Below are 11,852 nucleotides of genomic sequence, written 5' to 3' on the forward strand. Positions count from 1 at the left end.
CCTCTGCCAGAGTGTTGCTGGAGACCTCTGCCAGTGTGTAGCTGGAGACCCCTGCCAGTGTGTTCCTGGAGACCTCTGCCAATGTGTTGCTGGAGACCTCTGAAAGTGTGTTGCTGGAGACCTCTGCCAGTGTGTTGCTGGAGACCTCTGCCAGTGTGTTGCTGGAGACCCCTGCCAGTGTGTTGCTGGAGACCCCTGCCAGTGTGTTGCTGGAGTCCCTTGCAAGTGTGTTGCTGGAGACCCCTGCCAGTGTGTTGCTGGAGACCTCTGCCAGTGTGTTGCTGGAGACCTCTGCCAGTATGTTGCTGGAGTCCCTTGCAAGTGTGTTGCTGGAGACCCCTGCCAGTGTGTTGCTGGAGACCCCTGCCAGTGTGTTGCTGGAGTCCTCTGCCAGCGTGTTGCTTTAGACCTCTGCCAGTGTGTTGCTGGAGACCCCTGCCAGTGTGTTGCTGGAGACCCCTGCCAGTGTGTTGCTGGAGACCTCTGCCAGAGTGTTGCTGGAGACCTCTGCCAGTGTGTTGCTGGAGACCCCTGCCAGTTTGTTGCTGGAGACCCCTGCCAGTGTGTTGCTGGAGACCTCTGCCAGAGTGTTGCTGGAGACCTCTGCCAGTGTGTTGCTGGAGACCCCTGCTAGTTTGTTGTTGGAGACCCCTGCCAGTGTGTTGCTGGAGATCCCTGCTAGCGTGTTGCTGGAGACCCCTGCCAGGGTGTTGCTGGAGACCTCTGCCAGTGTGTTGCTGGAGACCTCTGCCAGTGTGTTCCTGGAGACCCCTGCCAGTGTTTTACTGGAGACCCCTGCCAGCGTGTTGCTGGAGACCTCTGCCATTGTGTTGTTGGAGACCTCTGCCAGTGTTTTGCTGGAGACCTTTGCCAGCGTGTTGCTAGAGACCCCCTGCCAGCGTGTTGCTGGAGACCGCTGCAAGTGTATTGCTGGAGACCCCTGCCAGTGTGTTGCTGGAGACCCCTGCCAGTGTTTTGCTGGAGACCCTTGCCAGTGTGTTGCTGGAGACGACTGCCAGTGTGTTGCTGGAGACCTCTGCCAGCGTGTTGCTGGAGACCTCTGCCATTGTGTTGTTGGAGACCTCTGCCAGTGTGTTGCTGGAGATCCCTGCTAGTGTGTTGCTGGAGACCCCTGCCAGTGTGTTGCTGGAGACACCTGCCAGTGTGTTGCTGGAGACCTCTGCCAGCGTTTTGCTGGAGACCTCTGCCAGTGTGTTGCTGGAGACCCCTGCCAGTGTATTGCTGGAGACCTCTGCCAGTGTGTTGCTGGAGATCTCGGCCAGTGTGTTGCTGGAGACCTCTGCCAGCGTGTTGCTGGAGACCTCTGCCATTGTGTTGTTGGAGACCCCTGCCAGTGTGTTGCTGGAGGCCTCTGCCAGCATGTTGCTGGAGACCTCAGCCATTGTGTTGTTGGAGACCTCTGCCATTGTGTTGTTGGAGACCTCTGCCAGTGTGTTGCTGGAGTCCCCTGCCAGTGTGCTGTTGGAGACCCCTGCCAGTTTGTTGCTGGAGACCCCTGCCAGTGTGGTGCGGGAGACCCCTGCCAGTGTGTTGCTGGAGACCTCTGCCAACGTGTTGCAGGAGACCTCTGCCAGTGTGTTGTTGGAGACCCCTGCCAGTGTGTTGCTGGAGACCCTTGCCAGTGTGTTGCTGGAGACCCCTGCTAGTGTGTTGCTGGAGACTTCGGCCAGTGTGTTGCTGGAGACCTCTGCCAGTGTGTTGCTGGAGACCTCTGCCAGTGTGTTGCTGGAGACCTCTGCCAGTGTGTCGCTGGAGACTTCGACCAGTGTGTTGCTGGAGACCTCTGCCAGTGTGTTGCTGGAGACCCCTGCCAATGTGTTGCTGGAGACCTCTGCCAGTGTGTTGCTGCAGACCTCTGCCAGTGTCTTGCTTGAGACCCCTACCAGTGTGTTGCTGGAGACCCCTGCCAGTGTGTTGCTGGAGACGACTGCCAGTGTGTTGCTGGAGACCTCTGCCAGCGTGTTGCTGGAGACCTCTGCCATTGTGTTGTTGGAGACCTCTGCCAATGTGTTGCTGGAGATCCCTGCTAGTGTGTTGCTGGAGACCCCTGCCAGTGTGTTGCTGGAGACCCCTGCCAGTGTGTTGCTGGAGACCCCTGCCAGGGTGTTGCTGGAGACCGCTGCTAGTGTATTGCTGGAGACCCCTGCCAGTGTGTTGCTGGAAACCCCTGCCAGTGTTTTGCTGGAGACCCATGCCAGTGTGTTGCTGGAGACTTCGGCCAGTGTGTTGCTGGAGACCTCTGCCAGTGTGTTGCTGGAGACCCCTGCCAGTGTGTTGCTGTAGACCTCTGCCAGTGTGTTGCTGGAGACCTCTGCCAGCGTGTTGCTGGAGACCTCTGCCATTGTGTTGTTGGAGATCTCTGCCATTGTGTTGTTGGAGACCTCTGCCAGTGTGTTGCTGGAGACCTCTGCCAGTGTCTTGCTTGAGACCCCTACCAGTGTGTTGCTGGAGACCCCTGCCAGCGTGTTGCTGGAGACCTCTGCCAGTGTGTTGCTGGAGACCTTTGCCAGTGTGTTGCTGGAGACCTCTGAAAGTGTGTTGCTGGAGACCTCTGCCAGTGTGTTGCTGGAGACCCCTGCCAGTGTGTTGCTGGAGACCCCTGCCAGTGTGTTGGTGGAGTCCCTTGCAAGTGTGTTGCTGGAGACCCCTGCCAGTGTGTTGCTGGAGACCTCTGCCAATGTGTTGCTGGAGACCTCTGCCAGTATGTTGCTGGAGATCCCTGCCAGTGTGTTGCTGGAGTCCCTTGCAAGTGTGTTGCTGGAGACCCCTGCCAGTGTGTTGCTGGAGTCCTCTGCCAGCGTGTTGCTGGAGACCTCTGCCAGTGTGTTGCTGGAGACCCCTGCCAGTGTGTTGTTGGAGACCTCTGCCAGTGTGTTGCTGGAGACCTCTGCCAGTGTGTTGCTGGAGACTTCTGCCAGTGTGTTGATGGAGACCTCTGCCAGTGTGTTGCTTGAGACCCCTGCCAGTGTGTTGCTGGAGACCCCTGCCAGTGTGTTGCTGGAGTCCTCTGCCAGCGTGTTGCTGGAGACCTCTGCCAGTGTGTTGCTGGAGACCCCTGCCAGTGTGTTGCTGGAGACCTCTGCCAGTGTGTTCCTGGAGACCTCTGCCAGTGTGTTGCTGGAGTCCCTTGCCAGTGTGCTGTTGGTGACCCCTGCCAGTGTGTTGCTGGAGACCCCTGCCAGTGTGTTGCTGGAGACCCCTGCCAGTGTGTTGCTGGAGACCCCTGCAAGTGTGTTGCTGGAGACCATTGCCAGCATGTTGCTGGAGACCTCTGCCAGTGTGTTGTTGGAGACCTCTGCCAGTGTGTTGCTGGAGACCTCTGCCAGTGTGTTGCTGGAAACCTCTGATAGTGTGTTGCTGGAGACTTCTGCCAGTGTGTTGCTGGAGACCTCTGCCAGTGTCTTGCTTGAGACCCCTACCAGTGTGTTGCTGGAGACCCCTGCCAGCGTGTTGCTGGAGACCTCTGCCAGTGTGTTGCTGGAGACCTTTGCCAGTGTGTTGCTGGAGACCTCTGAAAGTGTGTTGCTGGAGACCTCTGCCAGTGTGTTGCTGGAGACCCCTGCCAGTGTGTTGCTGGAGACCCCTGCCAGTGTGTTGCTGAAGTCCCTTGCAAGTGTGTTGCTGGAGACCCCTGCCAATGTGTTGCTGGAGACCTCTGCCAATGTGTTGCTGGAGACCTCTGCCAGTATGTTGCTGGAGATCCCTGCCAGTGTGTTGCTGGAGTCCCTTGCAAGTGTGTTGCTGGAGACCCCTGCCAGTGTGTTGCTGGAGTCCTCTGCCAGCGTGTTGCTGGAGACCTCTGCCAGTGTGTTGCTGGAGACCCCTGCCAGTGTGTTGTTGGAGACCTCTGCCAGTGTGTTGCTGGAGACCTCTGCCAGTGTGTTGCTGGAGACTTCTGCCAGTGTGTGGCTGGAGACCTCTGCCAGTGTGTTGCTTGAGACCCCTGGCAGTGTGTTGCTGGAGACCCCTGCCAGTGTGTTGCTGGAGTCCTCTGCCAGCGTGTTGCTGGAGACCCCTGCCAGTGTGTTGCTGGAGTCCTCTGCCAGTGTGTTGCTGGAGACCCCTGCCAGTGTGTTGCTGGAGACCTCTGCCAGTGTGTTCCTGGAGACCTCTGCCAGTGTGTTGCTGGAGACCTCTGCCAGTGTGTTCCTGGAGACCTCTGCCAGTGTGTTGCTGGAGACGTCTGCTAGTGTGTTGCTGGAGACCTCTGCCAGTGTGTTGCTGGAGACCTCTGCCAGCGTGTTGCTGGACACTTCTGCCAGTGTGTTGCTGGAGACCACTGCCAGCGTGTTGCTGGAGACCTCTGCCAGTGTGTTGCTGGAGACCTCTGCCAGTGTGTTGCTGGAGACCTCTGCCAGTGTGTTGCTGGAGACGTCTGCTAGTGTGTTGCTGGAGACCTCTGCCAGTGTGTTGCTGGAGACCTCTGCCAGTGTGTTGCTGGAGACCCCTGCCAGTGTGTTGCTGGAGACCCCTGCCAGTGTGTTGCTGGAGTCCTTTGCAAGTGTGTTGCTGGAGACCCCTGCCAGTGTGTTGATGGAGACCTCTACCAGTGTGTTGCTGGAGACCTCTGCCAGTATGTTGCTGGAGACCCCTGCAAGTGTGTTCCTGGAGACCTCTGTCAGTGTTTTACTGGAGACCCCTGCCAGCGTGTTGCTGGAGACCTCTGCCAGTGTGTTGCTGGAGACCCCGGCCAGTGTGTTGCTAGAGACCTCTGCCAGTGTGTTGCTGGATACCTCTGCCAGCTTGTTGCTGAAGACCCCTGCCAGTGTGATGCTGGAGACCTCTGCCAGCGTGTTGCTGGAGACCCCTGCCAGTGTGATGGTGGAGACCTCTTCCATTGTGTTGTTAGAGACTTCTGCCAGTGTGTTGCTGGAGACCTCTGCCAGTGTGTTGCTGGAGACCTCTGCTAGTGTATTGCTGGAGACCCCTGCCAGTGTGTTGCTGGAGACCCCTGCCAGTGTGTTGCTGGAGACCTCTGCCAGTGTGTTGCTGGAGACCTCTGCCAGCTTGTTGCTGGAGACCCCTGCCAGCATGTTGCTGGAGACCGCTGCTAGTGTATTGCTGGAGACCCCTGCCAGTGTGTTGCTGGAGACCCCTGCCAGTGTTTTGCAGAAGACCCCTGCCAGTGTGTTGCTGGAGACGACTGCCAGTGTGTTGCTGGAGACCTCTGCCAGCGTATTGCTGGAGACCTCTGCCATTGTGTTGTTGGAGACCTCTGCCAGTGTGTTGCTGGAGATCCCTGCTAGTGTGTTGCTGGAGACCCCTGCCAGTGTGTTGCTGGAGACCCCTGCCAGTGTGTTGCTGGAGACCTCTGCCAGCGTTTTGCTGGAGACCTCTGCCGGTGTGTTGCTGGAGACCCCTGCCAGTGTGTTACTGGAGACCTCTGCCAGTGTGTTGCTGGAGGTCTCTGCCAGTGTGTTGCTGGAGACCTCTGCCAGCGTGTTGCTGGAGACCTCTGCCATTGTGTTGTTGGAGACCTCTGCCATTGTGTTTTGGAGACCTCTGCCAGTATGTTGCTGGAGTCCCCCTGCCAGTGTGCTGTTGGAGACCCCTGCCAGTGTGTTGCTGGAGACCCCTGCCAGTGTGTTGCTGGAGACCCCTGCCAGTGTGTTGCTGGAGACCCCTGCCAGTGTGTTGCTGGAGACCTCTGCCAACGTGTTGCTGGAGACCTCTGCCAGTATGTTGCTGGAGTCCCTTGCAAGTGTGTTGCTGGAGACCCCTGCCAGTGTGTTGCTGGAGACCCCTGCCAGTGTGTTGCTGGAGTCCTCTGCCAGCGTGTTGCTGGAGACCTCTGCCAGTGTGTTGCTGGAGACCCCTGCCAGTGTGTTGCTGGAGACCCCTGCCAGTGTGTTGCTGGAGACCTCTGCCAGAGTGTTGCTGGAGACATCTGCCAGTGTGTTGCTGGAGACCCCTGCCAGTGTTTTGCTGGAGACACCTGCCAGTGTGTTGCTGGAGACCTCTGAAAGTGTGTTGCTGGAGACCTATGCCAGTGTGTTGCTGGAGACCTCTGCCAGTGTGTTGCTGGAGACCTCTGCCAGTATGTTGCTGGAGTCCCTTGCAAGTGTGTTGCTGGAGACCCCTGCCAGTGTGTTGCTGGAGACCCCTGCCAGTGTGTTGCTGGAGTCCTCTGCCAGCGTGTTGCTGGAGACCTCTGCCAGTGTGTTGCTGGAGACCCCTGCCAGTGTGTTGCTGGAGACCCCTGCCAGTGTGTTGCTGGAGACCTCTGCCAGATTGTCGCTGGAGACCTCTGCCAGTGTGTAGCTGGAGACCCCTGCCAGTGTGTTCCTGGAGACCTCTGCCAATGTGTTGCTGGAGACCTCTGAAAGTTTGTTGCTGGAGACCTCTGCCAGTGTGTTGCTGGAGACCTCTGCCAGTGTGTTGCTGGAGACCCCTGCCAGTGTGTTGCTGGAGACCCCGGCCAGTGTGTTGCTAGAGACCTCTGCCAGTGTGTTGCTGGATACCTCTGCCAGCTTGTTGCTGAAGACCCCTGCCAGTGTGATGCTGGAGACCTCTGCCAGATTGTCGCTGGAGACCTCTGCCAGTGTGTAGCTGGAGACCCCTGCCAGTGTGTTCCTGGAGACCTCTGCCAATGTGTTGCTGGAGACCTCTGAAAGTGTGTTGCTGGAGACCTCTGGCAGTGTGTTGCTGGAGACCTCTGCCAGTGTGTTGCTGGAGACCCCTGCCAGTGTGTTGCTGGAGACCCCTGCCAGTGTGTTGCTGGAGTCCCTTGCAAGTGTGTTGCTGGAGACCCCTGCCAGTGTGTTGCTGGAGACCTCTGCCAGTGTGTTGCTGGAGACCTCTGCCAGTATGTTGCTGGAGTCTCTTGCAAGTGTGTTGCTGGAGACCCCTGCCAGTGTGTTGCTGGAGACCCCTGCCAGTGTGTTGCTGGAGTCCTCTGCCAGCGTGTTGCTGGAGACCTCTGCCAGTGTGTTGCTGGAGACCCCTGCCAGTGTGTTGCTGGAGACCCCTGCCAGTGTGTTGCTGGAGACCTCTGCCAGAGTGTTGCTGGAGACCTCTGCCAGTGTGTTGCTGGAGACTCCTGCCAGTTTGTTGCTGGAGACCCCTGCCAGTGTGTTGCTGGAGACCTCTGCCAGAGTGTTGCTGGAGACCTCTGCCAGTGTGTTGCTGGAGACCCCTGCCAGTTTGTTGTTGGAGACCCCTGCCAGTGTGTTGCTGGAGATCCCTGCTAGTGTGTTGCTGGAGACCCCTGCCAGGGTGTTGCTGGAGACCTCTGCCAGTGTGTTGCTGGAGACCTCTGCCAGTGTGTTCCTGGAGACCCCTGCCAGTGTTTTACTGGAGACCCCTGCCAGCGTGTTGCTGGAGACCTCTGCCATTGTGTTGTTGGAGACCTCTGCCAGTGTTTTGCTGGAGACCTCTGCCAGCGTGTTGCTAGAGACCCCCTGCCAGCGTGTTGCTGGAGACCGCTGCAAGTGTATTGCTGGAGACCCCTGCCAGTGTGTTGCTGGAGACCGCTGCAAGTGTATTGCTGGAGACCCCTGCCAGTGTGTTGCTGGAGACCCCTGCCAGTGTTTTGCTGGAGACCCTTGCCAGTGTGTTGCTGGAGACGACTGCCAGTGTGTTGCTGGAGACCTCTGCCAGCGTGTTGCTGGAGACCTCTGCCATTGTGTTGTTGGAGACCTCTGCCAGTGTGTTGCTGGAGATCCCTGCTAGTGTGTTGCTGGAGACCCCTGCCAGTGTGTTGCTGGAGACACCTGCCAGTGTGTTGCTGGAGACCTCTGCCAGCGTTTTGCTGGAGACCTCTGCCAGTGTGTTGCTGGAGACCCCTGCCAGTGTGTTGCTGGAGACCTCTGCCAGTGTGTTGCTGGAGATCTCGGCCAGTGTGTTGCTGGAGACCTCTGCCAGCGTGTTGCTGGAGACCTCTGCCATTGTGTTGTTGGAGACCCCTGCCAGTGTGTTGCTGGAGGCCTCTGCCAGCATGTTGCTGGAGACCTCTGCCATTGTGTTGTTGGAGACCTCTGCCATTGTGTTGTTGGAGACCTCTGCCAGTGTGTTGCTGGAGTCCCCTGCCAGTGTGCTGTTGGAGACCCCTGCCAGTTTGTTGCTGGAGACCCCTGCCAGTGTGTTGCGGGAGACCCCTGCCAGTGTGTTGCTGGAGACCTCTGCCAACGTGTTGCAGGAGACCTCTGCCAGTGTGTTGTTGGAGACCCCTGCCAGTGTGTTGCTGGAGACCCTTGCCAGTGTGTTGCTGGAGACCCCTGCCAGTGTGTTGCTGGAGACTTCAGCCAGTGTGTTGCTGGAGACCTCTGCCAGTGTGTTGCTGGAGACCTCTGCCAGTGTGTTGCTGGAGACCTCTGCCAGTGTGTCGCTGGAGACTTCGACCAGTGTGTTGCTGGAGACCTCTGCCAGTGTGTTGCTGGAGACCCCTGCCAGTTTGTTGCTGGAGACCTCTGCCAGTGTGTTGCTGCAGACCTCTGCCAGTGTCTTGCTTGAGACCCCTACCAGTGTGTTGCTGGAGACCCCTGCCAGTGTGTTGCTGGAGACGACTGCCAGTGTGTTGCTGGAGACCTCTGCCAGCGTGTTGCTGGAGACCTCTGCCATTGTGTTGTTGGAGACCTCTGCCAATGTGTTGCTGGAGATCCCTGCTAGTGTGTTGCTGGAGACCCCTGCCAGTGTGTTGCTGGAGACCCCTGCCAGTGTGTTGCTGGAGACCTCTGCCAGCGTTTTGCTGGAGACCTCAGCCAGTGTGTTGCTGGAGACCCCTGCCAGTATGTTGCTGCAGACCTCTGCCAGTGTCTTGCTTGAGACCCCTACCAGTGTGTTGCTGGAGACCCCTGCCAGTGTGTTGCTGGAGACGACTGCCAGTGTGTTGCTGCAGACCTCTGCCAGCGTGTTGCTGGAGTCCTCTGCCATTGTGTTGTTGGAGACCTCTGCCAGTGTGTTGCTGGAGATCCCTGCTAGTGTGTTGCTGGAGACCCCTGACAGTGTGTTGCTGGAGACCTCTGCCAGAGTGTTGCTGGAGACCTCTGCCAGTGTGTTGCTGGAGACCCCTGCCAGTTTGTTGTTGGAGACCCCTGCCAGTGTGTTGCTGGAGATCCCTGCTAGTGTGTTGCTGGAGACCCCTGCCAGTGTGTTGCTGGAGACCTCTGCCAGTGTGTTGCTGGAGACCTCTGCCAGTGTGTTCCTGGAGACCCCTGCCAGTGTTTTACTGGAGACCCCTGCCAGCGTGTTGCTGGAGACCTCTGCCATTGTGTTGTTGGAGACCTCTGCCAGTGTTTTGCTGGAGACATCTGCCAGCGTGTTGCTGGAGACCCCTGCCAGCGTGTTGCTGGAGACCGCTGCTAGTGTATTGCTGGAGACCCCTGCCAGTGTGTTGCTGGAGACCCCTGCCAGTGTTTTGCTGGAGACCCATGTCAGTGTGTTGCTGGAGACTTCGGCCAGTGTGTTGCTGGAGACCTCTGCCAGTGTGTTGCTGGAGACCCCTGCCAGTGTGTTGCTGGAGACCTCTGCCAGTGTGTTGCTGGAGACCTCTGCCAGCGTGTTGCTGGAGACCTCTGCCATTGTGTTGTTGGAGACCTCTGCCATTGTGTTGTTGGAGACCTCTGCCAGTGTGTTGCTGGAGTCCCTTGCCAGTGTGCTGTTGGTGACCCCTGCCAGTGTGTTGCTGGAGACCCCTTCCAGTGTGTTGCTGGAGCCCCCTGCCAGTGTGTTGCTGGAGACCCCTGCTAGTGTGTTGCTGGAGACCTTTGCCAGCATGTTGCTGGAAACCTCTGCCAGTGTGTTGCTGGAGACCTCTGCCAGTGTCTTGCTTGAGACCCCTACCAGTGTGTTGCTGGAGACCCCTGCCAGCGTGTTGCTGGAGACCTCTGCCAGTGTGTTGCTGGAGACCTTTGCCAGTGTGTTGCTGGAGACCTCTGAAAGTGTGTTTCTGGAGACCTCTGCCAGTGTGTTGCTGGAGACCTATGCCAGTGTGTTGCTGAAGACCCCTGCCAGTGTGTTGCTGGAGACCCCTGCCAGTGTGTTGCTGGAGTCCCTTGCAAGTGTGTTGCTGGAGACCCCTGCCAGTGTGTTGCTGGAGACCTCTGCCAATGTGTTGCTGGAGACCTCTGCAAGTATGTTGCTGGAGATCCCTGCCAGTGTGTTGCTGGAGTCCCTTGCAAGTGTGTTGCTGGAGACCCCTGCCAGTGTGTTGTTGGAGACCTCTGCCAGTGTGTTGTTGGAGACCTCTGCCAGTGTGTTGCTGGAGACCTCTGCCAGTGTGTTGCTGGAGACTTCTGCCAGTGTGTTGCTGGAGACCTCTGCCAGTGTGTTGCTTGAGACCCCTGCCAGTGTGTTGCTGGAGACCCCTGCCAGTGTGTTGCTGGAGTCCTCTGCCAGCGTGTTGCTGGAGACCTCTGCCAGTGTGTTGCTGGAGACCCCTGCCAGTGTGTTCCTGGAGACCTCTGCCAGTGTGTTCCTGGAGACCTCTGCCAGTGTGTTGCTGGAGACCTCTGCCAGTGTGTTCCTGGAGACCTCTGCCAGCGTGTTGCTGGAGACCTCTGCCAGCGTGTTGCTGGACACTTCTGCAAGTGTGTTGCTGGAGACCACTGCCAGCGTGTTGCTGGAGACCTCTGTCAATGTGTTGCTGGAGACCTCTGCCAGTGTGTTGCTGGAGACCTCTGCCACTGTGTTGCTGGAGACGTCAGCCAGTGTGTTGCTGGAGACCTCTGCCAGTGTGTTGCTGGAGACCCCTGCCAGTGTGTTGCTGGAGACCCCTGCCAGTGTGTTGCTGGAGTCCTTTGCAAGTGTGTTGCTGGAGACCCCTGCCAGTGTGTTGATGGAGACCTCTACCAGTGTGTTGCTGGAGACCTCTGCCAGTATGTTGCTGGAGAGCCCTGCCAGTGTGTTGCTGGAGACCTCTGCCAGTGTTTTACTGGAGACCCCTGCCAGCGTGTTGCTGGAGACCTCTGCCAGTGTGTTGCTGGAGACCCCGGCCAGTGTGTTGCTAGAGACCTCTGCCAGTGTGTTGCTGGATACCTCTGCCAGCTTGTTGCTGAAAACCCCTGCCAGTGTGATGCTGGAGACCTCTGCCAGCGTGTTGCTGGAGACCCCTGCCAGTGTGATGGTGGAGACCTCTTCCATTGTGTTGTTCGAGACTTCTGCCAGTGTGTTGCTAGAGACCTTTGCCAGTGTGTTGCTGGAGACCTCTGCTAGTGTATTGCTGGAGACCCCAGCCAGTGTGTTGCTGGAGACCCCTGCCAGTGCGTTGCTGGAGACCCCTGCCAGTGTGTTGCTGGAGACCCCTGCCAGTGTGTTGCTGGAGACCTCTGCCAGTGTGTTGCTGGAGACCTCTGCCAGTGTGTTGCTGGAGACCTCTGCCAGTGTGTTGCTGGAGACCTCTGCCAGTGTGTTGCTGGAGACTTCTGCCAGTGTGTTGCTGGAGACCTCTGCCAGTGTGTTGCTTGAGACCCCTGCCAGTGTGTTGCTGGAGACCCCTGCCAGTGTGTTGCTGGAGACCTGTGCCAGCGTATTGCTGGAGACCTCTGCCATTGTGTTGTTGGAGACCTCTACCATTGTGTTGTTGGAGACCTCTGCCAGTGTATTGCTGGAGTCCCCTGCCAGTGTGCTGTTGGAGACCTCTGCCAGTGTGTTGCTGGAAACCCCTGCCAGTGTGTTGCTGGAGACTCCTGCCAGTGTGTTGCTGGAGACCTCTGCCAGTGTGTTGCTGGAGACCCCTGCCAGTGTGTTGCTGGAGACCTCTGCCAGTGTGTTGCTGGAGATCTCTGCCAGTGTGTTGCTGGAGACCTCTCCCAGCGTGTTGCTGGAGACCTCTGCCATTGTGTTCTTGGAGACCCCTGCCAGTGTGTTGCTGGAGACCTCTGCCAGCGTGTTGC

General features: G+C 58.2%; 1 protein-coding gene across 1 annotated transcript in view; it reads left to right on the forward strand.

The window, feature by feature from the left end:
- Nucleotides 1–11,172, forward strand: part of LOC138352664 (filaggrin-2-like) — a 52,550-nt gene extending 41,378 nt beyond the window's left edge. Inside the window, exon 3 of the mRNA XM_069305236.1 lies at nt 11,005–11,172. Within this exon, the coding sequence (XP_069161337.1) occupies nt 11,005–11,172 (168 nt within the window). The remainder of the gene's footprint in view (nt 1–11,004) is intronic.
- The last annotated feature ends 680 nt before the right edge of the window (nt 11,173–11,852 follow it).

Source organism: Procambarus clarkii, chromosome 54, assembly GCF_040958095.1.
Source record: "Procambarus clarkii isolate CNS0578487 chromosome 54, FALCON_Pclarkii_2.0, whole genome shotgun sequence".
Classification (NCBI taxonomy): domain Eukaryota; kingdom Metazoa; phylum Arthropoda; class Malacostraca; order Decapoda; family Cambaridae; genus Procambarus; species Procambarus clarkii.